Genomic DNA, 26,639 nt, shown 5'->3' with positions numbered 1-26,639 from the left:
AGTAAAATCAAGGAAAGGCCTAAGGCGTCTGAGAGCTTTTTTTCAGTAGCATGAAGGAAAACGGTTGCCAGCAAGAACTGTGGCAAGGTTATCTAAGGTGACAACTGTCTCTACCACTCAGGGGCTCGAGGCCCTTCTGAAGCTTCCTGGTTGTCCAGAACAGCTCCACTCTGCCTCACCATTAGCCTGTGCTGTAGCACTCAACATTTAAAAGTTCGTCTTCATTTCTCCTTCCTAGCAGGCAGCTTCAGTTGGAGAAAGTAATTTCACTTTTTCATCTACTCATTCATTCACTTAATCCATAGACCTGTGCTTGATTGTAGGAATGAGAAAAGAATAAAATATGGTTCCTTCAAGCACTTAAGGAACTGATAAACTAGTGATAGAGGACGTTGCACAAACAAATCAATAAAGAGTTAATAATACTTTGACTTTATTTGAATTATTTGAATTTTTATGAATATACTAATATACTACACCCCACTTGAAATAGACATTTAAAAAAGAACTAGAGGATGTAAGAAATACACTGTAGCGTGTACGTTATTTAGAGAGTTAACACTGGAGGTATTTGCATTCTCAAAGAAGCTTATTAAGGCAAATGAACCTCTTATTGTTTTATTTGCTTATAAAATTTACAGAAGTATGTATATTCCTTCTTCTAACAGGGGTTAGTAACTTGCGGGGGGTGGGTGCTGCTGATTCAGGTCCTACTCAGGTCCATGTTATCTGCTCTTGAGGTCATATTCTCAAACAGGAGCTACGGGATGAGACAGCAAAAAGTTTACTTCCCTTGCTTACCTACAGCCCTATAATTTGCTTCCAGAGGGCTTCCTTAGTTGCTTTCATCATCACTTTCAATATCAGAGATCACAGAAAGCCGATTAATCAAGGGCCCTGGAAATGATGCATCAAAGTCTATAGCGTAAAAATAGTACATAGCGTTTATTTAGGGTTTATTAGGGGCTGATTTCTTAAAATGTTTCCAGTTTGAGCTTCACAACCTCTCTATGAAATAGGTATTGATAAATCTCAGGTGTATCCAAAGGAAGCCTCTGTGTCAGGTTATGATATTTTCAGGTCTATTTCTTATGTCTTTAGGTTCGTCTTGGCACCAAACGTAAGGCGGTTCAACATCAGGCCCTTGCCCTAAACAGCTCCCAGTGCCAAGAACTGGCAAATTATTACTTTGGTTTCAGTGGATGGTCAAAAAGGATCATCAAGGTAAACTTTATAGATTTTCTCTGACTAATTAGAATCATTTCAACACTGAAATTCTGGACTTCAGAGAGGAGAAAACTGGGTTGTGGGGAGATGTGAGAGGCCTCTAACTGGAAGTACCTGAGCCTGCCACCAAGAATTCATAATAATCTCAGTAACTTGGGCGGTGGTGTCCATAATCTTCTCCAGTATTTGTATGGTGTATAATAAAAACCAATTGTCTTCATCCATTTGTAAGTCTTACTTGATTTTGAAGCTATAGGATACCTCCATTGTGGGCTGGGATTGCTGGAGTTTAGTTGCATTTTTTTTTTTTTTTTTTTAGAGAGAGAGGCAGATTGCAAGCGGGGGAGGGGCAGAAAGAGAGGGAGAGACAGAATCGGAAGCAGGCTCCAAGCTCTGAGCTGTCAGCACAGAGCTCGACGCGGGTCCCGAACCCATGGACAGTGAGATCAGGACATGAGCCGAAGTCGGAAGTTTAACCAACTGAGCCACCCAGGCGCCGCTGGTTTTGTTTTTAATAACAAAACATCTTGAAGCTTACATTCAGATCCAAGGAAGGACCTTCCATTTAAAATCCTAACAGCTCGGGGCGCCTGGGTGGCTCAGTCAGTTGAGCGTCCGACTTCGGCTCAGGTCATGATCTCACGGTCTGTGAGTTTGAGCCCCGCGTGGGGCTCTGTGCTGGCAGCTCAGAGCCTGGAGCCTGTTTCGGATTCTGTGTCTCCCTCTCTCTCTGCCCCTCCCCTGCTCATGCGCTCTCTCTCTCTCTCTCTCTCTCCCTCTGTGTGTGTGTGTGTGTGTGTGTGTGTGTGTGTCAAAAATAAACATAAAAAAATAATAATAATAAAATCCTAACAGCTTCAGGATCTTTCTGACCTTGAAGAAAGGGCAAATGAAGATACTGTGCCACCACTTCAGAAGCAGAGCCTGAAATTCTTCTGTGCTTTAGAGGTGGTGTTGCCATCCTATGAGTGCCGGAGTCCCGGAGCTGGCATGGCCGAGGAGACTTTGGATGACCTGGAGGAAGGTCTGTTTACAGTGGAGGTGGGGGTGGGGGTGGAGGGGAGGCAGAATCCCTCTTTCTTTCTAAAAACTCATCTTTTCAGATACATCATCCAGCCCTCCCCTTTGCTAAGCTCCTAAAGCCCTAGGCAGAGTTTTTCTGGCCTACAGTACAGGCTTTTATCTCAGGCAATACCTGAAGGAACCTTTAACTTTAAAATTCTAAAGCTGACTTTCTGCCAAGAAGTTTAGGAGGAGGGAAGTAATGTTTTTCCCATTTTTGGTTAAGAATTCGCCTTGTGCTAAAATAGTCCTTCAAATACATATCTCTTGCAGCCTGCAGTTATCCCAGCAAAGTAATCATCTAAAGATTTAAACAAACTCTTGTGTAGATGTTGAGTCCTTTGCCTCCTATAAAAGGGCTGGAGTGTAAAGAGTCAAATACAGATGCCTAGAAAAGGTATTCCCATTGGTACTGTGTTTTTTCCCAGTGTCTACAGCACTTAGGCTTAGGGTTTTCAGGGAGGGGCAGGGCTGTTAGCAAGGCTAAGGGAGTAAGGCTCCCTTGGGTGATGCCCAGGAAGAGACCAGGCGGTCATGTGCACTACCACCGAACCCTTCTCCCCATGTGACTCCAGCCCTTGATGCACAGGAGAGTAGGGTCTGCAGTAGGGTCTGAAACTATAGTTTCAGCTTGTCCATTTGAAATCTACGAGTGATGTGAGATCTGTGCCACTTTCTTGGCTTGTGTCTCCCTTTTGGTACTTCCGAAACTTCTGGAGTAGATCAGGGCAGTAAAAATGTGCCCTGCCAGGATATACCTACAGCAGAGTCATTCAACCTTGTGTTGTGGCTGCCCTTACTTGCTCAGATAATGAACTACGAATCATGGATGTATTTTCACTTTTACACATATAACCCCCAAATCAGTTATCATTCAGATAGGCATGTTAAATCCATTTGTTTTGGTTGGATGCAGGGCCATTATCATTTCTTATGAAAAGGAGGACAACCCAGAAGCTTGCTATTCAGAAGGCTGTGTCAGATGCATTCCAGAAGCTGTTGATTGTGATTTTAGGTAAGACTTATTTGATTGTCCGTACAGTACATCAGTTTCAACGAGCAAATAAACTCATTTTGAAAAGTTAATTGGATGAAAACACTTCATATTCTTTTATTCACCAAATGCTTTCAAAGCGGTAGTGTCAAATTTGTTCTTTGTGGCATCTGTGAGAGAAATGACCACAAATATTTTTGTCCCCAGTATATAGATATACAGTGACTTACCTCTGTCCACACAGAAAGTGTTTGACCCAGTCTTCTTTCTTGATTGTTTGCTCATAACACAGAATACTATTGTGAGTATAAGCTTTGGGGGCACCTGTGTGGCTCAGTCAGTTAAGCGTCCAACTGTTGATTTCAGCTCAGGTCATGATCTCACGATGTGTGAGATTGAGCCCCATGTCGGGCTCTGTGCTGACAGCGTGGAGCTTGCTTGGGATTCTTTTCCTACCTCTCTCTCTGCCTCTCCCTGACTCTCACATGCCATGTGCTCTCTCTCTCTCAAAATAAATAATAAAAAAAATAAACTTTGAAGCTTTAGATGTCAGTGTTGAATCTTAGCTCTGTCTCCTAGATTTCTTATGCAATTTTAGGTTTTATAGTCAGATTTGAAGTATGTAATCAATCTCTCTAAGCTGCAATTTCTCTATCTGCCAAGTAAAGGTAATAATTCAACTCACCTCATGGGGGATGAATTGTAAGAGCAAATGAGATGATGGAAAAGTTTAAAACTATCCCTGAAACATGGTAAGCAGAGAAAATATGTTCACTTGTTATCATCGTTTTCCTGTTGGAGAATTTATAAGATTATGTTTTTGGAATCAATTCAGCTTCAGTTTTTGTTTTTGGCACTGACCTATTGGGTGAATATGATTGATTCTTTTTTTTCTTTTTTTAATATATGAAATTTATTGTCAAATTGGTTTCCATACAACACCCAGTGCTCATCCCAAAAGGTGCCCTCCTCAATACCCATCACCCACCCTCCCCTCCCTCCCACCCCCCATCAACCCTCAGTTTGTTCTCAGTTTTTAACAGTCTCTTATGCTTTGGCTCTCTCCCACTCTAACCTCTTTTTTTTTTTTTTCCTTCCCCTCCCCCATGGGTTTCTGTTAAGTTTCTCAGGATCCACATAAGAGTGAAACCATATGGTATCTGTCTTTCTCTGTATGGCTTATTTCACTTAGCATCACACTCTCCAGTTCCATCCACGTTGCTACAAAAGGCCATATTTCATTCTTTCTCATTGCCACGTAGTATTCCATTGTGTATATAAACCACAATTTCTTTATCCATTCATCAGTTGATGGACATTTAGGCTCTTTCCATAATTTGGCTATATTGTTGAGAGTGCTGCTATAAACATTGGGGTACAAGTGCCCCTATGCATCAGTACTCCTGTATCCCTTGGATAAATTCCTAGCAGTGCTAGTGCTGGGTCATAGGGTAGGTCTATTTTTAATTTTCTGAGGAACCTCCACACTGCTTTCCAGAGCGGCTGCACCAATTTGCATTCCCACCAACAGTGCAAGAGGGTTCCCGTTTCTCCACATCCTCGCCAGCATCTATAGTCTCCTGATTTGTTCATTTTGGCCACTCTGACTGGCGTGAGGTGATATCCGAGTGTGGTTTTGATTTGTATTTCCTTGATAAGGAGCGACGTTGAACATCTTTTCATGTGCCTGTTGGCCATCCGGATGTCTTCTTTAGAGAAGTGTCTATTCATGTTTTCTGCCCATTTCTTCACTGGGTTATTTGTTTTTCGGGTGTGGAGTTTGGTGACCTCTTTATAGATTTTGGATACTAGCCCTTTGTCCGATATGTCATTTGCAAATATCTTTTCCCATTCCGTTGGTTGCCTTTTAGTTTTGTTGGTTGTTTCCTTTGCTGTGCAGAAGCTTTTTGTCTTCATAAGGTCCCAGTAGTTCACTTTTGCTTTTAATTCCCTTGCCTTTGGGGATGTGTCGAGTAAGAGATTGCTACGGCTGAGGTCAGAGAGGTCTTTTCCTGCTTTCTCCTCTAGGGTTTTGATGGTTTCCTGTCTCACATTCAGGTCCTTTATCCATTTTGAGTTTATTTTTGTGAATGGTGTGAGAAAGTGGTCTAGTTTCAACCTTCTGCATGTTGCTGTCCAGTTCTCCCAGCACCATTTGTTAAAGAGACTGTCTTTTTTCCATTGGATGTTCTTTCCTGCTTTGTCAAAGATGAGTTGGCCATACGTTTGTGGGTCTAGTTCTGGGGTTTCCATTCTATTCCATTGGTCTATGTGTCTGTTTTTGTGCCATGAATATGATTCTTATATTAGGGTCAGCTATATTTTTGTGAACCTTGAAAGTGGTCAGGCTATTGAATAGCATCGATTGTGTTCTCTTTTGAGTTCTACAATGGTGTGAATGTTACAGGCTGTGCTCCAAGGGAATTTTATAATTAGTAATGAGTCCCCAAACAATTGCCCCCCCACCCCGCCCTCGCCGCTTCACAGTCTTGCAGGCTTAGAGACTAAGAAATCCTAGCTAAGTTTCAGAGGCCTTATTTGCCCATAAGAGTTGACCCTGGATTGGTCTCAGGCTTCCAGCCTGGACAGCTCTTGCAGTGAAAGTTGACTTCCCTGGTCATCAGGTAGAATCTCCGTTAGCTGTCAATTCTGAGTAACAACCTCTAAGAACCAAACTAAACCTTTGGGTTGCTGACCTCTCCCTAACATGCTATGGTATCCCTTGTACACGATCAAAATGTTGTAGCTGTACTTTGCCTTAAGGGGAATTGTATTGTCTGTAAGGGACATGGGCCATTTCTGCCAATAAACTGTCCAAGCGCATTCTCTCCCTCCCCCTCCCCCTCCCCCTCCCTCCAAAGCATTGTTCATTGTATCTGGTGGGATTTTGTTTCCGGGAGTAGACACTTGCCTTGTTTCTAATATGAAGTATCAGCTATAGTCCATGGTCTCTATTCCAGAACTCACACTGACCTCTACCTAATGCCTTACTGTCTAGTCATCTGATTTTGAACATTGTTGTTTCCGTAGTTTTGAACTTCCTGTGTCATTATTCCTTAGTTCCTATCTCTTAAGGTGATAGCGTTGTTGAACCACACAGTTGTTAACTTCATGTGTATTTTTTCACACATAGTTATGATTAACAACTGAAGTGTGAGATGAGAACACTTCTAGGAAAATGCTTTTATTTTCTGCTTTTATAAATAAAAAGAATGTCTAGTTATTGGGTGCTATCATTGTATACAGCCAGTTTTAGAACAAGGAAAATTCTGAATTGATCTTGTTAACTTTATTTATTTTTTAAATGTTTATTTTTGAGAGAGTAAGCAGGGGAGAGGCAGAGAGAGGGGGACAGAGGATCTGAAGTGGGCTCTAGTGCTTACAGCAGAGACCCCAGTATGGGGATTGAACTCATGAACCATGAGATCACGACCTAAGCTGAAGTCAGACGCTTAACTGACTGAGCCATCCAGGCGCCCTCTTTTTTTTTTTTTTTTTTTTTTTCCAATCCTTATTCACTTTATTTCAGAAAGTGGTAAAATAGCTGTGGAATACAGACCCTGTGAAGAGATCACAGATGCCAGTACTGAAGACGAGCTGCAGGATTTAATTCAAGTATGTGGAGATTAAAGTTCAAGGGTGACATAGCCACTGTAGCCATAATGTAAAGCAACCAGCAGAATTTGGAAGACTTTGGCATTAGCTCTATCATCCTTTGGGAAATGTGAAACTCAGAAACTGCTTTTGACTGCAGGGGATTTCTGGGGCTTTTCCTGAAGTCCTGACCCTTAGCTCTGACCCCTTAATTGAAATTTGGAGAGCAAATTTCATCAGAGCACTCCCACAGTTGTGGACATAGGAGAGGACACAAGCCTTTTAGAGCTCCCCTCAAACAGAATCTCAAGGATTTGGGAACAGAGTAACTATGGCCTTAAATGTGATTATACTACAGCGTTTGAAACCATTATGCCATTCAAATAGGATGTATCACCCAGATGTCGGCATCTCATATATATCTTGCGTGAATATCTTGCTGAAGAACTTTTCTGTAAATCACTCACATGGATGTCCTGAATTAGGGATTAAGTTGCCAAAATAATTTCTAAAAGAAAATACTAACGTGCCACATACAGAATGTTAAAAAAAAAAAAAGGAGCAAAAATGTGTTTCATGTCATTGAGAGCTTAATTTGGGGCTAGATTTGTGAATTTTTTTTTTCAAAGTTTTTTTTTTTTTAATTTTTTATTTTTGGGACAGAGAGAGACAGAGCATGAACGGGGGAGGGCCAGAGAGAGAGGGAGACACAGAATCGGAAACAGCCTCCAGGCTCCGAGCCATCAGCCCAGAGCCCGACGCGGGCCTCGAACTCACAGACCGCGAGATCGTGACCTGGCTGCAGTCGGACGCTTAACCGACTGCGCCACCCAGGCGCCCTGAATTTTTTTTTTTTAGATTTTTTTTTAATGTTTATTTATTTTTGAGAGTGAGAAAGAGCGTGAGCTGGGGAGGGGCAGAGAGAGAGGGAGACGCAGAATCTGAAGCAGGCTCCAGGCTCGGAGCTGTCAGCACAGAGCCCAGCGCGGGGCTCGAACTCACAGACTGCGAGATCATGACCTGAGCCGAAATCAGGCACTCAGCCAGCTGAGCCACCCAGCCGCCCCTAGATTTCTGAATATTTAACTCACCCCACAGTTGCAAAGTTTGTTTTGAAGGGAAGAGAGTGGAGAAAGAGAAGATGGTTACTTTCTGAAAAAGCACTGGAAGATTTTTCGTGCAAAATAATAATGTTAATTGAATCTAAATCAAACCAGTCGAGGAAACTTCAGACGTTTCCAAGTTTAGGCTTTAAGCAGTCTCGCTTCCTGGGTTGCCTGGGTGGCTCCATAGGTTGAGCATCCGACTCTTGATTTTGGCTCAGGTCACGATCCCAGAGTTTGTGGGGTCAGCCCCACGTCGGGCTCTGTGCTGAGCGTGGAGCCTACTTGGGATTCTCTCTGTCTCTCCCTCTGTCCCTCTCCTCCGCTCACACTTTCTCTCTCTCAGGAAAAAAAGAATTAAAAAAAAAAGGTCTAGCTTCCTGAAAAAGGTGAAAAGATGAGAAAAAGATTCAGCATTGATGCTAAAGATTTCAGAAACCTGATTATAACAACAGATCCATTCCTGCATGAGGCCAGTCTTGGAATCAGTTCCATATAAACACTATTCCTGTGTGCTAGACATTGGGATTAAGATAAAAACCCCCTCTCTCTTGCATTTTACATGCTAGAGGTTGTGCCAGACCATAAGCAAGGACTAAAAATACATTAGAAAAGGGGCTGTGAAGGAAGTAAACTGAGTGCTGTTACAGTATTTCAAGAAAATTGTTTAACACGCTGACTTTAACATCCTAAGTGCCTTCTCCATGTGGGCGCACAGAGTGGACCTCTGAAAAGTGGCCTTGTTACTTTTTCTAGATCAATGGCTATGTCCAGTCAAGATGAGATGGGGGAAGTTTTCCCACCCCGTGTAAATAAAGGGCTAGAATTGGTTTCCGGCCCTCTTTCCCAGAATGAATTGCTCAGCACTCCCCCCAAAACTCCTCCTACAGACATTTTGGGGCCATAGCAGATTCAGTGGTAGGCCCCCATCTAACAGAGTGGTGAATTAATAATCAGCCATGGGTATTGAGAATTTAGAGGAAATGGCAACATTTTAGAATATCTGACTGTGAAGTGTGTTCTCCTCCCCGTCGCCCTAACTGGTGCTTATTTTGCAGGTCAGCTACTTTTCTTGGAAGCAGTATGGCCAGGGGGAGGAAGAACGTCTCTCGGATTTAAGCTTTGAAGAGCAAGAGTTCAAATTGCTAGAGCTGGACTAGCATTTTTTAATTTCCCAGGATGCCAGGTCCTGTGGCTTCCTTGGAAGCTCTGCTCCACTCCCCCACCCTTCCACCCCTCAGAGCTGCGGGAGTCCGGGGCCACCCAGATCGGAGTCCAAGTACTACCTTGCTGTGAGTAGCCCCGGGGCGGGGGGGGGGGGGGGGTGGGGGGTGGGGAAGGGGGGAGTGTGGGGGGCGGGGGGAGTGTGGGGGGAGGGGGGTGTGGTGGCCTTTACAGGGTGGAGGGAGGCCTGGGCCCCAAGTGATTCTGGGAAAAGGGCCCGCCCTGGTGGTGTGGAGCCCATCTCCAGGGAGCTAATAAAGGTGGCTAAAGATGTCATAAATAAAGGGTGGGACGTAGGCGTGGGAGGGGCGCGCAGTTGCTGAAGGTGCGCGCGCGCGCGCATCACGAAGCTGCCATTGTGGTTTGGCTTCCGCTCAGGGCCCAGTGCCAGTACCCTACTCGCCTGGGTCTCTGCGCCCCGGAGCCTCCGCGTGTCATGTCCTGGCTACGCCTGTTGGCCCCACTGCTTCTCCTTATGTGGCAACCGTTGTGGCTGCTGGTCCAGGCAGCTCAGCCTCCGGAGTGGGCCCTGGACCCAGCCCAGCTAACCGCCGACCCCCTGGAGCCGGCTGAGCCCTGGTCTTCGCGCTCCTCTGATCCCCCGCCCGAATCGCCCCAGGCACTTACACCCCCAGCTGAGCCCGGGGGCTTTAATTACCTGGGGTCCTCTGTTCCAGCCCAGATGTTGGCCCCGCCTAAGGAGTTGACCGAGACTTTGGTTCCATTCCTGGACACGGATTCGGTTGGAGAACTACCCCCAGGGCCAGGTGAGGATCTGAATGACCAGCTAACCCAGCATCAAAGGCTCCCAGAGGTGGTTCCAATGCCAGGTTGGGATCAGAATCAGACCATAGCTCCGCCTCCTCAACTCAAAAGTAAGACTAAAACTGTAGGTTTAGATCAGGCCGAAGATCACCAATCATTTGAAATGCTTGTTCCATCTCTGGATAGTCAGAGTTCAAAGCCAACAAAGTTTATTGTTTCACCCCTAAACTTGAAGGAAGATCTAGCTCAGCATCGAAGGCTTGCCAAAGTTGTTGGAACTCCAAACCAATTTGCAAATAAAGAGCACCTACAACAACAGCTGCAGGATGATTATTTAGATTCCAATATGGGTCTCCTATATCCTGAGGAGAACCTACCTATGGGTTTCCCAGGGGGACCAGATCAACTTCCAAACTTCTCTGAGGAGGCTGAAATTCCTCCACCCTTGCAGAAGACCCCAAATCATCTAGAGTCCCCTGAGGAAGCTGAATCTTTTTTGCCCCAAGGGGAGGCTCAGGCTCAGCATCCAGAGCCCCCTGAAGAGACAGAAACATCTCTACTTGAGCAGAAGGCTCCATCTCAGCGTCCAGAGTCCCTTAAGGATGGAAATTCAGCAAACCCACAAGAGGCCCCAGCTGAGCCTTCAAGTACCCCTGAAGAGGTCGAACCTTCTTCAGTCCAGCAGGAGGCCTCAGCTCACCCTACAGAGGCCCCCGAGGAAGTGGAACCTTCTCCAACCCCCCAGGAGGCCCCTGCTCAGCCTCCAGAGCCATCTAAGGACATCATATCTCAACTGTTAGCACATCATGAAGTAAATGTGCTATCTCCAAGTCAGAGTGAAGCTCAGAAGCCAAGCTTCCCCAATGTCACTGTTAAACCTCTGGATCTTACCATAACTCTAACTCAGCCTGCGGAGCACCCTGAGGAGGCTGGACCTACCCCAGTCCAGCAGGAGGCCCCCGCTCAGCCTGCAGAGCGCCTCGAGGAGGTTGAACCTACCCCAGTCCAGCAGGAGGCCCCAACTCTAGTTCCAGAGTTCCCTACAGCTCCTCCAAAGGACCTTGAGGTAACATTTGCACACCTAGAGCAGGTTCAGGTTCAGCATTCAACCTTGAATAAGGCCAAAACTCAACATTTGGACCCGGGGCTTACCATAACTCCAGAATCCACTACAGAGACTGAACCTTCTCTAACCATGCAAGAGACCCCAACCCAGCCTCCAGAGCCACCTAAGGAGGTTGTTCAGTATCCATCCCAACAGGAAGTGACAGTTCCTACTCCAAGTAAGGATCAAGGTCAGCAACCAACATTGCCCAGTGTCACAGCTCATCATGTGGACTTGGGGGTTACCATAACTCCAGAACCTACTACAGAGGCTGAACATTCTACACCCATGAAGGAGACTACAACTCCTCCCCCAAAGGACCTTGAGGTGACACTTGCACATCCAAAACAGGTTCAGAGGCAACATCGAAACCTGACTGAAGTCACGGTTCCACCTATGGACCTAGAAATTCCTGTAAGTCAGCAACCAGAGTCATTTGAGACAGGTTTTCCTCCAACAACTCAACATCCTGTGGTGCATTTTGTAAACTATACCTCAGAAAAGGCATACACAACTTTAACTTGGCAACCAGAACAGAATGCCACCACAAACCTCAAAATATGTGAGCTCTGTACCTGCAAAGGTGAGACACTGTCGTGTGTCGGTCTCAGCGTACAGCAGAGGCTCCGCAGAGTGCCCGTGCTGGAGCCCGACACCTACAACGGCACCTTCACCATCTTGTAAGAATCGCCTTTACTTGTTTGTTCTCTGCCTCCTGCTTGACATGGCAGTCTCTTCCTCAATGTCGTCCTGGGCCTTCCTCATCTCCCCAACCACGTTGACTGACTTTCTGTTTTTACCTTTTCTTTGTCAACTATCCCTTATCTTCATTTTCCTTTTTACTACTGTTCGCCCTTCTCCAATCTTTTACTTGTAATTGTCCTTATTCTTTTTCCTTATCCAATTTTTAGCCCCATTATTTCATCCCTTAACCTCTACTCTCCCATTTTTGCTCCATCCTCTATAATAGGATACAACAGAGTAGTGAAGAGTAGAGATTCTGGAACTAGATTGCCCGCGTTTGGGCCGAGGTCTGTCATCTATTAGCTTTGTGACTCAGTTTCCTTTTCTGTGAAATGGAAAGTATGATAGTTACCATCTCATGGGATTATTGTGAGACCTAGATGAGGTAATACATATGAAGCACTTGGATCAGTGCCTGGCAAAATATGAGTGTTAGCTGTTATTATTTTGATTCCCCAGACCTCATCTTTGACGCCCGGCCTTCCACATACAGTACTCAGTTTGGGCCCAACCCAAGAGTAAGTACTATGGGCGCCACACTAGGATGAAATCGTCTTCAGAACATGAAATGACAGGTGGGAAGAAAGGAAATGGTCATAAAAAGGGAGGTGGCATGTAATTAAGTACTAAAAGAGGTACCATGGGTGTTGGAATTCAGCAGACTCTGTAATCAGCGGAGTATGGAGGTCAGGGAGAGCTGCATGGATAAGCTAACACTTTAGCTGAGACCCAAAGAGTGGCTCTGATGTGTTAAATAGAGAAAAAATGGGTATAAGTCTAGGCAAAGGCACGGCTGCAGGAATGATCAGGAATTAAGAATTAGGTTAAGCAGTTAAAGATCCAATTACGAGAAACCTTGACTATCAGCTAGAGAGGTTTGAACGTTAGATTCTGAGTTATAGAGAGCCATTGAAAGTTTTCAAGCATGAGATACAGACCGTTGAAACAGGATTATTTTCAGTTCCCCATATAGGCCGATCTGGAGAGGAGAGCTTGATCCAGCGAGACCAGATAGAATGTTCTAACAAAACCTGGGAATAAAGTAACAAGGGGCCGAATCAGAGTGGCTGAAAAGAGTAGAAAGAAAAGCCTTGAGAGCACTGCAAAGGAGGAAGTGACAAGATAGACTAACTGATGACAGTCGCGGGTGGGGTGTGCACGGGAAAGAGAAAACTCAGATATTACTCTGAAACTTCTGTCCCAGATAAGGAGAATGATGGAAGTTGAGGCATCTTTTACCAGGGAACATAGAGCAACCGGAAGGCTTCAGGTTGACTGGAAATGTCCACCAGGCACATGGGCAGATGGGTATCTGTTTTGAATTTATTCCTGACTCCCCTGAAAAAAATGTGTATATAAACTGACCAGGTAAGCTGTTGCTGAGGGAAGAGGACAAAACTAAATGTAAAGATTCAAAGTCATACGCAGAGTTAGCGGTTGAAACTGAACCTCAGGCATTTAATAGCTTCTTTTGAACATGTGTAATTCATGGATACATGAATTGGCATGGATACTTTTTTTGTTTTTAATGTCACAGGTATAGAGGATAAAACGTGAAAATCCCACCCCACCCTCCCTACCACTCATAAGATAACTCCTGTCACCTTTCTGGTGTGTGTCCTTCCTTCCCATCTCTTTCCTTTGCATTTTTTCCTAATTTCCTAATGAGGGGATACTTTTTAATTCCTTGCCCAGTGATTTGTTGCTTTTCCCTATGCAATATGTCTAAGAAATCTTTCCATGTTAGTTATTCTAATTTCTAACTTCCCTTATCCTTCTAACACCTAGAGAGGTGTCAGTAGAGGGCTTCTTTACATTTGTTTGCTGATAATGGTAAATTTTTTACCATTTTTTTCTTTGAATTATTATTTTCTCCTTGATTTGTGGAAGGAACCATTTTAGACACATAAGTGATTTGGGGAAAAAAAGTACTTATCTCCAGAGTAATTAACAGGCGTTATCTACCCAAGGAATGGAACAAATAGGAAGTTCAGGTTCTAAGGAGCTGCCTTGTTTGTGCCAGTGGCCCCACGCTATCTCTTTATTAATTGCACCACCTGGGATGCTGATAGCCGTGGAAATTAGAAAGTTGGCATTTACTGCATTGGAATATTCCCCACAAGGTTGCCAGTGATTCTTTTATTTATTCTGTTCATTCCTTTCCTACCTATTCAAGGATCTGAACTGTGTTTCTTCACAGAAATTTCCAAGGAAACTCTATTTCTCACATTGATAAAAATGTATGGAAGGGATACCGTTGGGCTGAGAAACTGTGAGTATATTCTCTCCAAATACGAATACAAAAAAAAAAAAAAAAAACTAACTGCATTCTGAGGTCCTTCTTGGTCCAGAACTTTGAGGTCAGTAGCTCTGCGGAAAGGTGTTTCCCCTTCCATATCCCAACTCGACCTCCACCGATTGCAATTCTGTGTTAATTTTTTTTTTAACGTTTATTTATTTTTGAAACAGAGAGAGACAGAGCATGAACGGGGGAGGGTCAGAGAGAGGGAGACACAGAATCTGAAACAGGCTCCAGGCTCTGAGCTGTCAGCACAGAGCCCGACGCGGGGCTCAAACTCACGGACCGCGAGATCATGACCTGAGCTGAAGTCGGCCGCTTAATCGACTGAGCCACCCAGGCGCCCCATCTGTGTTTATTTTAAAAATTAAGTTTGGCAGGTTCCCTTTAAAATTAGAATCAATTTCAACTTATTTTCCATTATACAAGGAATACATGATTCTAGTCTCAATATATAAAAATGAAATAACAGGGGGGCCTGGGGGGCTTATTCGGTTAAGTGTCCAACTTCGGCTCAGGTCATAATCTCAACGGTTCGTGGGTTCAAGCCCCACGTTGGGCTCCGTGTTGACAGCTCAGAGCCTGGAGCCTGCTTCGGATTCTGTCTCCCTCTCTCTCTGCCCCTCTCCTGCTCATTCATTCCCTCTCTCTCTCTGTCTCAAAAATAAATAAACACTAAAAAAATTTTTTTTGATGAAATAACAGATATAGTGAACACCTGCCTTATGTTCTGATCCCCCCACTGCTGGGATAGCCACTACTCTGGATTTAGTATATATCCTTCCAGACCTTTTTCCATGCATTTGCCTACATACATATTTACAGCAAAATGGGTTTGTTGTGTGATTTTCTTATCTTTTTTTTACATAAATTGTAACATCCTACAACTCGATTCTTTTGCTTCGTGGTATGTCTTAGACTTTTTTTCTTCCAGTACATAGAGGGTTACCCCATCCATGCAAGCTGCTGCATAATGTTCCATAGTATGAGTGTATTACGATTTAATAATTCCCCTCTTGATGGATGTTTAGGCTGTGTCCAGTTTCCTTATTACATGCATTGCTGCATGGACCACCTCATACATGCATCTTTGTGTACGTGGGTGGGTATTTCTGTAGAATAGATCCCTGGAAATGGAATTGTTGGGATGAAGACGATGTCGATATATACAATTTTAATTGCCCTCAAAAAAGTTGTGCCAATTTACACACCAATCCATACACCATGACAGCATTCATTTCCTCCTACCCTCCCACTCTTGGATATTCTCCATTTCTTGGCTGATCTGGTGGGTGAATAAAATGGGTCCCTTCTGAATTTGAATTTTTCTGATTACTTATACATTTAAATATCTCTGTATGTTTCCTGGGCATTTGTGTTTCTTGTCTGAATTTTCTGTCCTTTGCCAATTTTTTTGTTATCTTTTTTTTAAATTGATTTGTAGAAAAAGTCAGTGTAGACACAAGTAATTTTGGAAACAATATTATACTCAAAGTAATTGACTGGCATTTTTCATGACAGATTGAGTGTCATATCATTAGTTCAACTTGGGTAGATAAGTCATAAATGACTTCTGAATTAATAATAAAAGATATAACAGTCATAGTAATCTAAATGTAGGGATTATGATCCCCCTAAAGTAGATTCCCCCCTGCCCCTTAGTCTGATAACCTTACTGGTAAGGGACAAATGGTAGAACAAGGTAGTTGTTTTCTTATGAATTTTATGAATTTCTTAAATACTATCTATAGTTTATATTTTCTCATGATAGTATCTAAACTTGGAGATCTTATTTCCCAAACTTGTAAGAAAAATGAAAGTAATTTGGCACAAGAAACAAGAGAGAGTGGAGAGAGTGGGTAGGCTGAGGGACAGGGGTAGGAGAAAAACTTTGAATTGTGTATTATATACCTTTGGAATTCTGAGCCATGCAAATATATATTACCTATTAAAAAAATAAACTGAAATTAAAAAAAATATTTTTTTGAAAAGCGTGTATTTGGTAGTTTATATACTAGAACACGAATCTGGTAAGATTTGATGATTCTTAAAAAATTTTTAGGGGCGCCTGGGTGGCGCAGTCGGTTAAGCGTCCGACTTCAGCCAGGTCACGATCTCGCGGTCCGTGAGTTCGAGCCCCGCGTCGGGCTCTGGGCTGATGGCTCGGAGCCTGGAGCCTGTTTCCGATTCTGTGTCTCCCTCTCTCTCTGCTCCTCCCCCGTTCATGCTCTGTCTCTCTCTGTCCCAAAAATAAATAAAAAACGTTGGAAAAAAAAATTTTTTTTAATGTTTATTTATTTTTGAGAGAGAGAGAGAGCGAGCAGGGAAGGGGCAGAGAGAGAGGGAGACACAGAGTCCAAAGCAGGCTCTAGGCTCCGAGCTGTCAGCACAGAGCCTGATGTGGGGCTCGACCCCACAAACTGTGAAATGATGACTTGAGCCGAAGTCAGACACTTAACCAACTGAGCCACCCAGGTGCCCCAAGATTTGATGATTTCTAATTCAGCTTGAGAGTTATGCCTTGTAAGACAGAAGTTTTAACTATGGGTCAATAGTTCCCTGGGGCAGCATTTTTAACCTTTTTTTCTATATATCAAATTAAAAAAAAATTTTTTTTAACATTTATTTATTGCTGAGAGACAGAGCATGAACAGGGGAGGGGCAGAAAGAGAGGGAGACACAGAATTGGAAGCAGGCTCCAGGCTCTGATCTGTCAGCAGAGAGCCCAATGTGGGGCTCGAACCCACGAACCGTGAGATCATGACCTGAGCTGAAGTTGGACACTTAACAGACTGAGCCACCCAGGCACCCTTCTATATATCTATTGTTGATCTGCAGAAGTTTATGTTCTTGGGATAATGTTTTCAAATGTATAATAAGTTAAAATATATAGGAAAAGGAAATTATGTGGAAATAGAGTTTTCAAAAACTTTTTAAAAAGATTAGTGATATAGCAATAAATCTGCTTCTGTTAGAATATTAAATAACAAAATATAATGGTACGCCTACTAACTATTATAACTTCAAGGTACTGATGAGAATAAATGATATTTTGAGATATCCACGCCAAATATGTGATATGAAAATATCTGATTTCTGCTGGGGACCAAATTAACTACACTAATCTGTGGTTTGTTGCCTGCATTCCTAATGGAAGGAAATGCTAATTCTAGTTAGAGGTTTGTGAAAATAGAGATGTGATTCTATTTTCCATCCAAGTTTGGCACCCACAAATTCAGTCCATTCTATTCACGGACCTGAGCCCTAAAGGGATGGTCTGCAAATTGAAATCGCATGCACACCTTTGCACGTATTCAAGAAAGTGCAGTTTTCTAGGGAAAGGGTCCATTCAATAGCTTTTATGAAATTCTCAAAAGGTTCTTGTCTCAAAAGATTGAGTCACAAATTGGGGTGGAGGTGGAGAAAGACATTTGTTTTCCTGTGAAGTTGTACTTATTCTCATAAATGATGATAAATGAATGATTTGTTTTAATTAAAAGTAGTATATTTGCAAATTGATACCTGTCACTTTCTGAATTCATTCAACAAATATTTATGGAGCATCTCCTATGTCCCAGGAACTGTTTTACATGCCAGGGATATAAGCTCAAGAACAAAACTGACCAAATATCCCACTTGTCAAGGGGTTTACAAATATATAATATAAAAACAAATATGTAAGTAGAATAAATACACAGAATTTCAAGTATTGGTAAGAAATCAGTGGCCAGATCTCTCAAGTTTTCTAATTTATTCAACGACCATTTCTGCTGCTCATAGACTGAGTTTTTTACTAATGATAATACTTTTCATTCATATCATCTTGAGTTGGTTCTTTTTATTAGATGTACTGTTTACCTCTGTCTGAGGATATATTAATGATGCTATTCTAAATTTTTTATACTGTTTATTTTTGAGAGAGAGACAGAGAGAGTGAGAGACAGAGTGCAAGTTGGGGAGGGGCAGAGAGAGAGGGAGACACAGAATCTGAAGCAGGCTCCAGGCTCTGAGCTTCAGCACAGAGCCCAGTGCAGGGCTTGAACCCATGGACTGCAACCTGAGCCGAAGTCGGATGCTTAACCGACTGAGCCACGCAGGTGCCCCATTAATGTTGGTATTCTCAAATCCTTTTGTGTTTTCTCTGTTAACTGTGTCATCGACTATAAGCTGTTATATTTGTTTTTTATTTTCTGTCCTGAATAGAATTGGCTTTCTCACTCCATTTGGTCATTCCTGAGTGCAATTTATCTTTGTAGTTGAGATTTGACTTGCTTCTGTTTTCTGGTCCTAAGGAAGAGGTGAAATGAACCACGGGGCTTGTTATTGGTGACAGGTCCCCCTGAGAGTTAAAGAAGAGGTGGGAGGTGACTTCTAATGGCTAGTCAGAGTGTATACCCTTCCTCCAGGGTTCTGGGACCCTGCCCCCTTCTAACACCAATGGCTCCTGCCTGGAAGAAAACACCCTTTGCTGCCAGATCCAAGGAGGAAGGATGCGGGGTTGATGTGCTGTCCTTGGTCCTACTGCAGTATCCCAGCTAATCACCCTGTAGGTGGCTCCAAGGCATTTCTGGTGGGGAGTGTTTGTAGAGCTCATTTATTCCCTTGGCTTTGAGCTAAGGTTGTGGATTTTCTAATTGTATCTTTTCTAATCATTCTTAGGGACTTTGGTGGAGTTTGGAGTTTGGTAGAGACTTGGCCTGTTTCAATCTGCCAGCTTGAACTAGCACAACCTCTTAGGAAGACAATTTTGTACCCCTGTTAAATCCTGGAGAAACTTAGGCAAATGTGTACTAGGATATAAACAGAAAAATGTTCAAAGCAGCACTGTTTATAATAACTAAAAATTAGAAAAATCTAGTATCCACCAACAGTAGAATGAACAAATAGTGTTACACGGGTATTTACTCTATACTTATTAAACTGAGCATTTATGTTCTGTGCATTTTATGCACATTTTTAGTTCTCACAGATATTTTTTAGTTGGGGAAAAAATTAGATGGCTTTACTTGTAGCACTGATATGGTTATAAATAGGGCTTCCACAATAAAATTTGGGAAAAGAGAGGAGGAAGTGGCAGTTCTGTCCATGTTTTTGCCACTCAGGGCTGGGTTCTAACAGATTTTGTGATCCAGAGAGTAGGCATTAAATGTACATTTTGGTGTGAAGAGTAGATAGGTGTGTGTGTGTGTGTGTGTGTGTGTGTGTGTGTGTGTGCGAGAGAGAGAGAGAGAGAGAGAGAGAGAGAGACAAAGGAGTATGTGAGAAGAAAAGATTTGAATCAAACAGCAGAGACCACCATCCCTACATTAAATAAGAATTAGTGTATTTGGTGGCACCATCACCCAGGTTTCTCTCACATCTAGCGGTCCTGTGTAGCCAATAGTTGTAGTTATTTTGCATTTTGACCGAGAAATGACCTTTTCATTTTGCAGAATTCTCCGTGACAATTATCTGACCGAATTACGTAAAGACACATTTGAAGGCCTGCTATCCCTCCAGTATTTGTAAGTTAATCAGTTCATCATTTATTATGAGTTTTTAGTTATATTATTTATTAAAATATACAGGGTTCAAATTAGATAATTGCAACAATTTCTTCTAACAGTAGAATTCTATAATTCTCCTTAGTGGAATTCTATAATTCTCTCTATTAAATTCTATAACTCTGTAAGTCTGTGGGGACCCAGCCCATCTCTAGCATTAAATACCTCCTATGCACTTTCAACTTTTTAATTTTATAGACAAGATGTAGGAAAAAGCCCTTCAGTTGTGGAGGAAAAGGGGTAATGAAGTCTGAGCAATGATGGACAGCCATATGAACCTTGTTATGTAAGTGTTCATATACCATCTGCTTTTATTTATATTTATTATTTATGGCCCATGGATCAAATCCTGTGTATGGTCTGTCTTGATACAACCTATGAGTTCAGAATGATTTTCGTGTGCTTAAAGGGCTGTAAAAGAGAAAAGAAGAGAAAGAAACAGAGAATATGTGACAGAGACCGTATATGGCCTGCAAAGCCTAAAATATTTACTGTCTGGCCTTTACAGAAAAGGTTTGAAAAAGTTGGCTTAGTAAAATGAGAGGAATTGAAGTTAACCTCAAATTGTCACCTACAAGACAAGAAAATATAGAACACTTACATTAATTTGAATGCCATTAACCCAGAATTTTTAAATAATTTAATCTAAATTAAATATTTGAATATTAAATATTTAACTAAGCAGGTGAATTATGTAAGCAGTATTACCAAGTATATATTAAATTATCAAGAGAACAGATTAAGGATTTCAGTGTGGGAAATTGTATTAGTTTATTTTTTTATTATTATGTTTTATGTAATTTATTGTTAAGTTAGCTAACATACAATGTGCTCTTGGCTTCAGGAGTAGATTCCTGTGATCCGTGTGGAACTTCTTATGCCACCATAAAAATAGATGTTTAAAATGATGGTTAAGGGGTTGGGGCTCCTGGGTGGCTCAGTTGGTTGGGCGTCCGACTTTGACTCAGGTCGTGATCTCACAGTTTGTGGGTTCGAGCCCCGTGTCGGGCTCTGTGCTGACAGCTCAGAGCCCGGAGCCTGTTTCAGATTCTGTCTCCCTCTCTCTCTGCCCCTCCCCCACTCATGCTCTGTCTCTGTCTCTCTCAAAAACAAATAAACATTAAAACAATGATGGCTAAGGGGCACGTGGCTGTCTCAGTCATTAGAGTCTGCAACTCTTGATCTCGAGGTTGTAGGTTAGAGCCCCACGTTAGGTATAGAGATTACTTAAAAAAAAATGAAATCTTTAAAAATATAATGATGGTTAAGTGGTATAGTTAGAAATGTTTACACTAAACAAACATCAGAAATGCCTCTAACTTCGCTAATTACAGAACAAACATCTCTCCAGCCTCATTGTCAAGGAAGAAATGTTTGCATATATCTCTGTACATTAGACTTGCAGAGATACTAATGTTCTTTGCTATGGAGGTTCAGTGTTTATTCTTTGTCCATGCCATCCAAAGCTGTGTATTTCATTAATCCTTTTTTAAAAAATTTTTTAATGTTTATTTATTTTTGAGAGAGAGAGAGAGACAGAGTATGAGCAGGGTAGGCACAGAGAGAGAGGGAGACACAGAATCCGAAGCGGGCTTCAGTCTCTGAGCTGTAGGCCCAGAGCCCGATGCGGGGCTCGAATTCATGAGCAGTGAGATCATGACCTGAACCGAACGAAGTCAGATGCTCAATCGACTAAGCCATCCAGGCGCCCCTCATTAATCCTTATTAATGATGTGCTTTAGAAAATAGATTCTTCTTGCAAATGTGGAAGGCTTAAGGGTAGTGAGTAAAAAGAATCTCATATGACACTAAAAATAGTCCTTCAAATTATCAAACCTTCCAAGTGTTAGGGGACAACCACTTTGTATTGGTCTTCTTGGCTACCTCTGCCATCTGGGCTCCAAACGTTACAAACACAGTTTGGAGAAAAACAAAAGAGACAAACTGCGCAATGGGTTGGGCCTTTCATTATTTCTACTCTGAGGTACTTTGTAAGCCAATTATTTCATGTCAGGTGAAGTGTTCTCATTCATTCATTCAAAAAAAAATGTGAATCAAAACCTGAAACAGAAAGTGACAGGCCCTATGCCCAGTACCGTAGGCACGCAGATGGTTAAGGCAGGCTTGCCACCCTTGTAGGAACTCATGATTTCACAGGGAAAATAAACAGAAGCTTAAACCATAACGCATAAGCACTAAATGGATGATGAAGCACTGACAAAGTGCAGAAGAGGGAGCCACAAAGTCGTAAAACCACATTTCTTTTCAGTCATTTTGCTCCTTCTACTCACTACCCAGCTGTTAATTTATTTTATAAATATTTGAGTTTGTTCTTTGTCCATGCATCAGGTTTAAACACAGTAGACAACGCAGATGAGCAAGACTAGTCCATACTTTCATGGAGTTTATGCCCAGAGGAAATGGAATGCCAGAATAACTATATTAAGAAGGAATTGGGGCACCTGCCCGGCTGAGTCAGTAGAGCACGTGACTCTTGATCTCAGGGTCGTGAGTTCAAGCCCCAGGTTGGGCGTGGAGTCTACTTTAAAAAATTAAAAGAAGGAGAAGAAGGAGGAGGAGGAGAGGGGGAGGGGAAGAAATGGATTTGGGCAATGAGAAGTACAAGTTGTTTTTGGAACAGAGAAGAGGGGGGAAGACTTCAAGTTGGATCAGGGAAGTTACTAGAGAAATGCTGTTTGAACAGAACCTTGAATGGCTATGACGTATCATCAGATAGACATCTTGGGAAGAATATGCTTGCAAAATAGAGTGAGTGAAAGGCAAAATGCAGGAGAAATTTCTTTGGTATCTGTAGAGTAGGAAACTAGAGCCGGATTTAGGATTTTGAAGGCCTTGGATAATATGCCAGGCTACTGTGTTATCACAGCAGTGCTCTAGGACAAACTTTAGACTGCACCAGGGTCACTTGGAGGCCTTGTCAGAACACAGGTTCCACCTCCACAGTTCCTGATTCACTCAGTCCAGAGTAGAGCTGAGAATTTGCATCTTGAGGAAGTTCCCAAGTGCCTCTGATATTTGAGAGCCACTCCTGGAGAATTAATCTGGTGACTGTGTGCAGTATAGATTAGGATGGGAGAGACCAGAGATGAAAATGCCAGTCAGAAGATGGTGGTCCCCATGTAGGTGGAAAGTGAGGGACTCGGCTGAAATCAACGGAAATAAGAGGGTCAACCATAATCCAGAATGGGTGTTTCCAAATAAAAGTCCAGTACCATGTTGTTTTTTTGTTGGCCCCACTTGCAGCTGAAGCAATTGATAAATTCATAGACCGTTTAGGCAACGTACAACCAAAAATAAATTTCTATGAATATGATAATATAATTCTGAGTTCGTTCAAAGTCAGGTATTGATTAGAGGAGTCACTTCTTTTCAAGTTAAACGAAAAGGTATCTATTGACTTGGTGTCAAGAAATAGAACTAAACCAGGAAGGTGTGCTAATGGGAGAATATCCCTTTTAATATTAGCAATTATATGTGGAGATCACCACTTTGAGCTCACAATTTAGAAATTGATGAGGCCACAAAAAGTCATTTAATCAATTCTTCTGCTCTCAGGAAAGATTACTTCCAAGATCTATCAAGATCTATAGTTGTATATTTTATGTATGAAGATCACAAAGGTGAGACTCTTAAGAAAGGGGAGGACAGGGTTAGGGGCTCTGGAAGGTTCAAATAACAATTCCTAATACTCAGAGTTTAGCCAAAAGCTACTTATTCAATACTACCATCCTACTAATTAGATATCTTATAGCTAATTGAGGCAATATTTTCCTTTTCCTTTTCCTAGAGATTTATCCTGCAATAAAATACAATCTATTGAAAGACGTACATTTGAATCACTACCTTTTTTGAAGTTTGTGTAAGTTACAAATATAATTTCATTATATTTGGAATTTGTATTAAACTTAATTGTAAACCTCTTTGTTATTCATTTTGAATGAATGAAACTTTATTAGTCGAAAGCTACTAAAATTATATAGCAAATCTTTTTTGTCTGTGGCAAAGTGTGGTGTGAGAGTTATTATAGAGATCAGAGTGAATCGTTCTAGAGCAGCAGTTCTCTGCCAGGGTGATTTTGCATCCAGGTGACACTTGGTAGTGTCTAGAGACATTTTTGATTGTCAGACTGTAGATGTGCTCCTGGCATCTAGTGGGTGGAGGCCAGGGCTGCTGTCACACCCTACAGTTCACAGGGCAGCACCCCCCCCCCCATAACAAAGATTATCCAACCATAAATCTCAACAGTGCTAAAGTTGTGAAACGTTTTTCTAGAGAAATAAACTTACTTCTCTAGAAAAGAATACTTACTTAACACAAGTATTTATTGAGCATTTACTGATTTGTATCTAATGCACCACATGTATAAACATGAAAGTATAAATCTTTCATGCAAATATTTTTTTAAAAAGGCAAGTATCTTTCATAGTGAGATTTCTTTAGTGTATGGAGAGAGTATTTTGGTTATGTTTCATTATCGAGAAATTAGAATCACTGCCAAAGGATAAATATTCTAAAAGAATATCTTTTTTTTCTCTTCGTTTGTGTCTTGTTTTTTTTTGTGTGTGTGTGTCTGTGTAGAAATCTTGGTTGCAATTTACTCACCGAACTGAGCTTTGGAACATTTCAGGCCTGGCATGGAATGCCGTTTTTACACAAGCTGTAAGTGAAATAGAAAATGAATACATGTAAAAAAAAAAAAACTACATATAAAAATATCATACAGTGATTGGTTAGGTGTGTGTTAATAAACCCAGTATGAATTCTGGAAAGTAGGTCTTAAAATCCATTTTTTTTTCAAATGAGGAAACTAAGGTACAAAGAGGCCAAGAGACTTGTCTTAACTCCTAAATGGCACTCTCTGCCCTCCCTCGTACCCAGCTTTGTGTGGGCGATGAAAGCCCCAAGCAAGTAACACCCAAGTCAGTATTATCATGGGAATTCGTGACAGTGATGCTTCCCCAAGGTGTGCATGGTCCTTGAAATCCACTTTTGAATTTAACTTTGATTCCTGCTCATGTGCAAGTTTCCTATGCAAAAGAGAACTTCAAAGAACTAAGTTTAGCACAGAGTTCTCCAGGCAGCAAAAGGTGTGGGTGCTTCTTCAGCCATCAGGAAAGCAGAAAGAACTCCTGAATGCCTGCCACAGGGCACTGCTCTCCATGTGTTTTCTTTCCTGACCACTCTTCAGTTAAGAAGTGTGTTATTCCGTTTCAGCCGGAAAATTCTGTGATTTCTCTGTAAAAAAGCAAATCATACTGGACATGTTCAGTGGCCTGAGGGGGATTTTTAGACTCAAGGTTGAAGACCCTCCTCTAAAGCAGACGCTGGAAAAGACTGTCTTACTGTCTTGTGGTTCAGAAATCTGATTTCACAACTTATCTTCCGTTAGATGAAAGTGTTTACGGTGTGTCCGGAGCTGGAGTAAGTTCCTGCGGGTGCCCAAGAGCAGGGGCCTCCTCTCTCCTCTCATTAATTTGCTGATGCCTAACCTGGGGAAAGAATACTGAGGGTCAGTTTTTTGTTTTGCCAGCATGCCAGAGAACGGGCTCATTGAGTTTCTCCACCAAGAGGTTTTAGTGGTGTCAATATAATGTCTTAAAACTCACCACCTCTACTAAGCATCTTATAACACCAAGAGCCTCTTCGAAGAATCTGAATTTCATAGTTATGTAGGCAATACAGGACGAAATAGGGTGGAATCCGTTGATAACAATGAATGAATTCATTGAAAAACACTCAGTGCCACGCGCACTCTATGTCGACAATGTACTAAGTCCTGGGGGTACACAGAATACACAGGGACTGTCCCCAAGAATCTTTCATACTGGAAGGAGAAAAAGATGGCCGTTGATGGGAAAACGTATGTGAGCCATGCTGGCATCAGTGCAGCAGGGTAACGAGCTAGGGGGTGACAAAGTAGGGGATGGTTGTGGAATAGAAAAGATTTGTCGTGGACAAGGCAACAACTTGCTTGTGTTGAGTTTCCACGTTCATCTTGATGAAGTTTTGGGGAGATGGTGGGGAGTCGGGAGCCGACGCTCAAGAAAGAATTCTTGAACGTGTCTTTGGTGCAAAAAGGTGATTTTATTAAAGCACAGGGACAGGACCGTGGGCAGAAAGAACTGCGCTGGGGTTGTGAAGAGTGACAGGTTATATGCTATGGAATTGGGAGGTAAAGTCAAAAGGGAAGTCTCCAGAGGGACTGTGATATGTGAAAGAGGACTCCTAAGATACCAGAGGCCTTGCTGTTGTCAAGCTAAGGTTGTTTTCCCCTCTAGCAAAGCATTAAGACAGTAGGGAGTTCCTGGAGAAATATTTTATTTGCCTGTATCTGTCAAGTATCTGTCAATAGGCTGCAGGTTATAAGGAAATTTAATTTTACCTGAGATTTCCTTCTTGCCTTTGTTCCCCATATCACTATGGAGGGGTGATGTTGGGGCTCCAGGAAGCTGATTCTGTAGGTTTCTGGAGATTAGGCTATTGATAAGATTGCCTTTTTCTTGTAATTTACTAAGATATTTGTAAACTGATGGAAACTCCTATCTTGCCCGACTGAGATCTCTATCAGTTAACCATTTGTTTTCTTTCCTTTCCTTTGCCCTCGAGCAGCCAGAATCACACATATCCCACCTGGGGCGGGGGCATGTGCTAACTTGTATTTTGCCCTCAACTTGCCTCATGCTCCCTCATCAATCTTACATGACAGAAAAAGGTAATTAAAGAACCAGAGCTAGCTGGTATTGAGAATAAATTAATACTCACGTCATGTGTGTTATGCCCAGAATTCGTGATCCCCAAATACCGCCAGGGAGCCGAGTCCGATGTAAAAGCAAAAGAGCCTTTATTCGAGCTTAGCTCGAGCTCAATCCCCTACCTGCACTGATGCAGCGGTGAGATACCGGGGAGAGAGAGCCAGTTTCAAAAGGACCAAGGTTCTATGGGGGCCTAGGGGCAGTTG

General features: G+C 42.3%; 1 protein-coding gene and 1 long non-coding RNA gene across 21 annotated transcripts in view; one reads left to right on the top strand and one right to left on the bottom strand.

Annotated features, from left to right (window-relative positions):
- LOC131497272 (RAD52 motif-containing protein 1-like) overlaps positions 1-26,639 on the top strand; it is a 58,630-nt gene that overhangs the window by 2,479 nt on the left and 29,512 nt on the right. For 2 of the 17 annotated variants that reach the window (XM_058703442.1, XM_058703440.1), the window contains exons 1-5: positions 11,088-11,754; positions 14,019-14,090; positions 19,550-19,621; positions 23,469-23,540; positions 24,260-24,340. In XM_058703442.1, the coding sequence (XP_058559425.1) occupies positions 11,165-11,754; positions 14,019-14,090; positions 19,550-19,621; positions 23,469-23,540; positions 24,260-24,340 (887 nt within the window). In that variant the 5' untranslated portion in view covers positions 11,088-11,164. Of the gene's footprint in view, positions 1-1,101; positions 1,225-2,082; positions 2,252-3,205; positions 3,305-6,812; positions 6,899-9,038; positions 9,277-9,582; positions 10,060-11,087; positions 11,755-14,018; positions 14,091-19,549; positions 19,622-23,468; positions 23,541-24,259; positions 24,341-24,895; positions 25,031-26,290; positions 26,433-26,639 lie in introns of those variants that run through there. The other 15 variants (XR_009254851.1, XR_009254854.1, XR_009254852.1 and 12 more) reach the window with 15 other exon arrangements.
- Positions 417-26,639, bottom strand: LOC131497285 (uncharacterized). 4 transcript variants are annotated; one of them, XR_009254868.1, is made up of 4 exons: positions 26,556-26,639; positions 25,025-25,165; positions 24,284-24,338; positions 417-760 (listed from the first exon to the last, which is right to left on the bottom strand). It is a non-coding gene; the product is annotated as an uncharacterized LOC131497285 (long non-coding RNA). The 4 variants fall into 4 exon arrangements; XR_009254870.1 differs by lacking the exon at positions 26,556-26,639 and adding an exon at positions 26,064-26,147; XR_009254871.1 differs by lacking the exon at positions 26,556-26,639 and adding an exon at positions 12,757-12,849 and having other exon boundaries at positions 25,025-25,140.

This window comes from Neofelis nebulosa, chromosome 16, assembly GCF_028018385.1.
Source record: "Neofelis nebulosa isolate mNeoNeb1 chromosome 16, mNeoNeb1.pri, whole genome shotgun sequence".
NCBI classification, from domain to species: domain Eukaryota; kingdom Metazoa; phylum Chordata; class Mammalia; order Carnivora; family Felidae; genus Neofelis; species Neofelis nebulosa.
The sequence above is the reverse complement of the archived record's forward strand: the minus strand, read 5'-3'. Positions and strand labels throughout refer to the sequence as shown.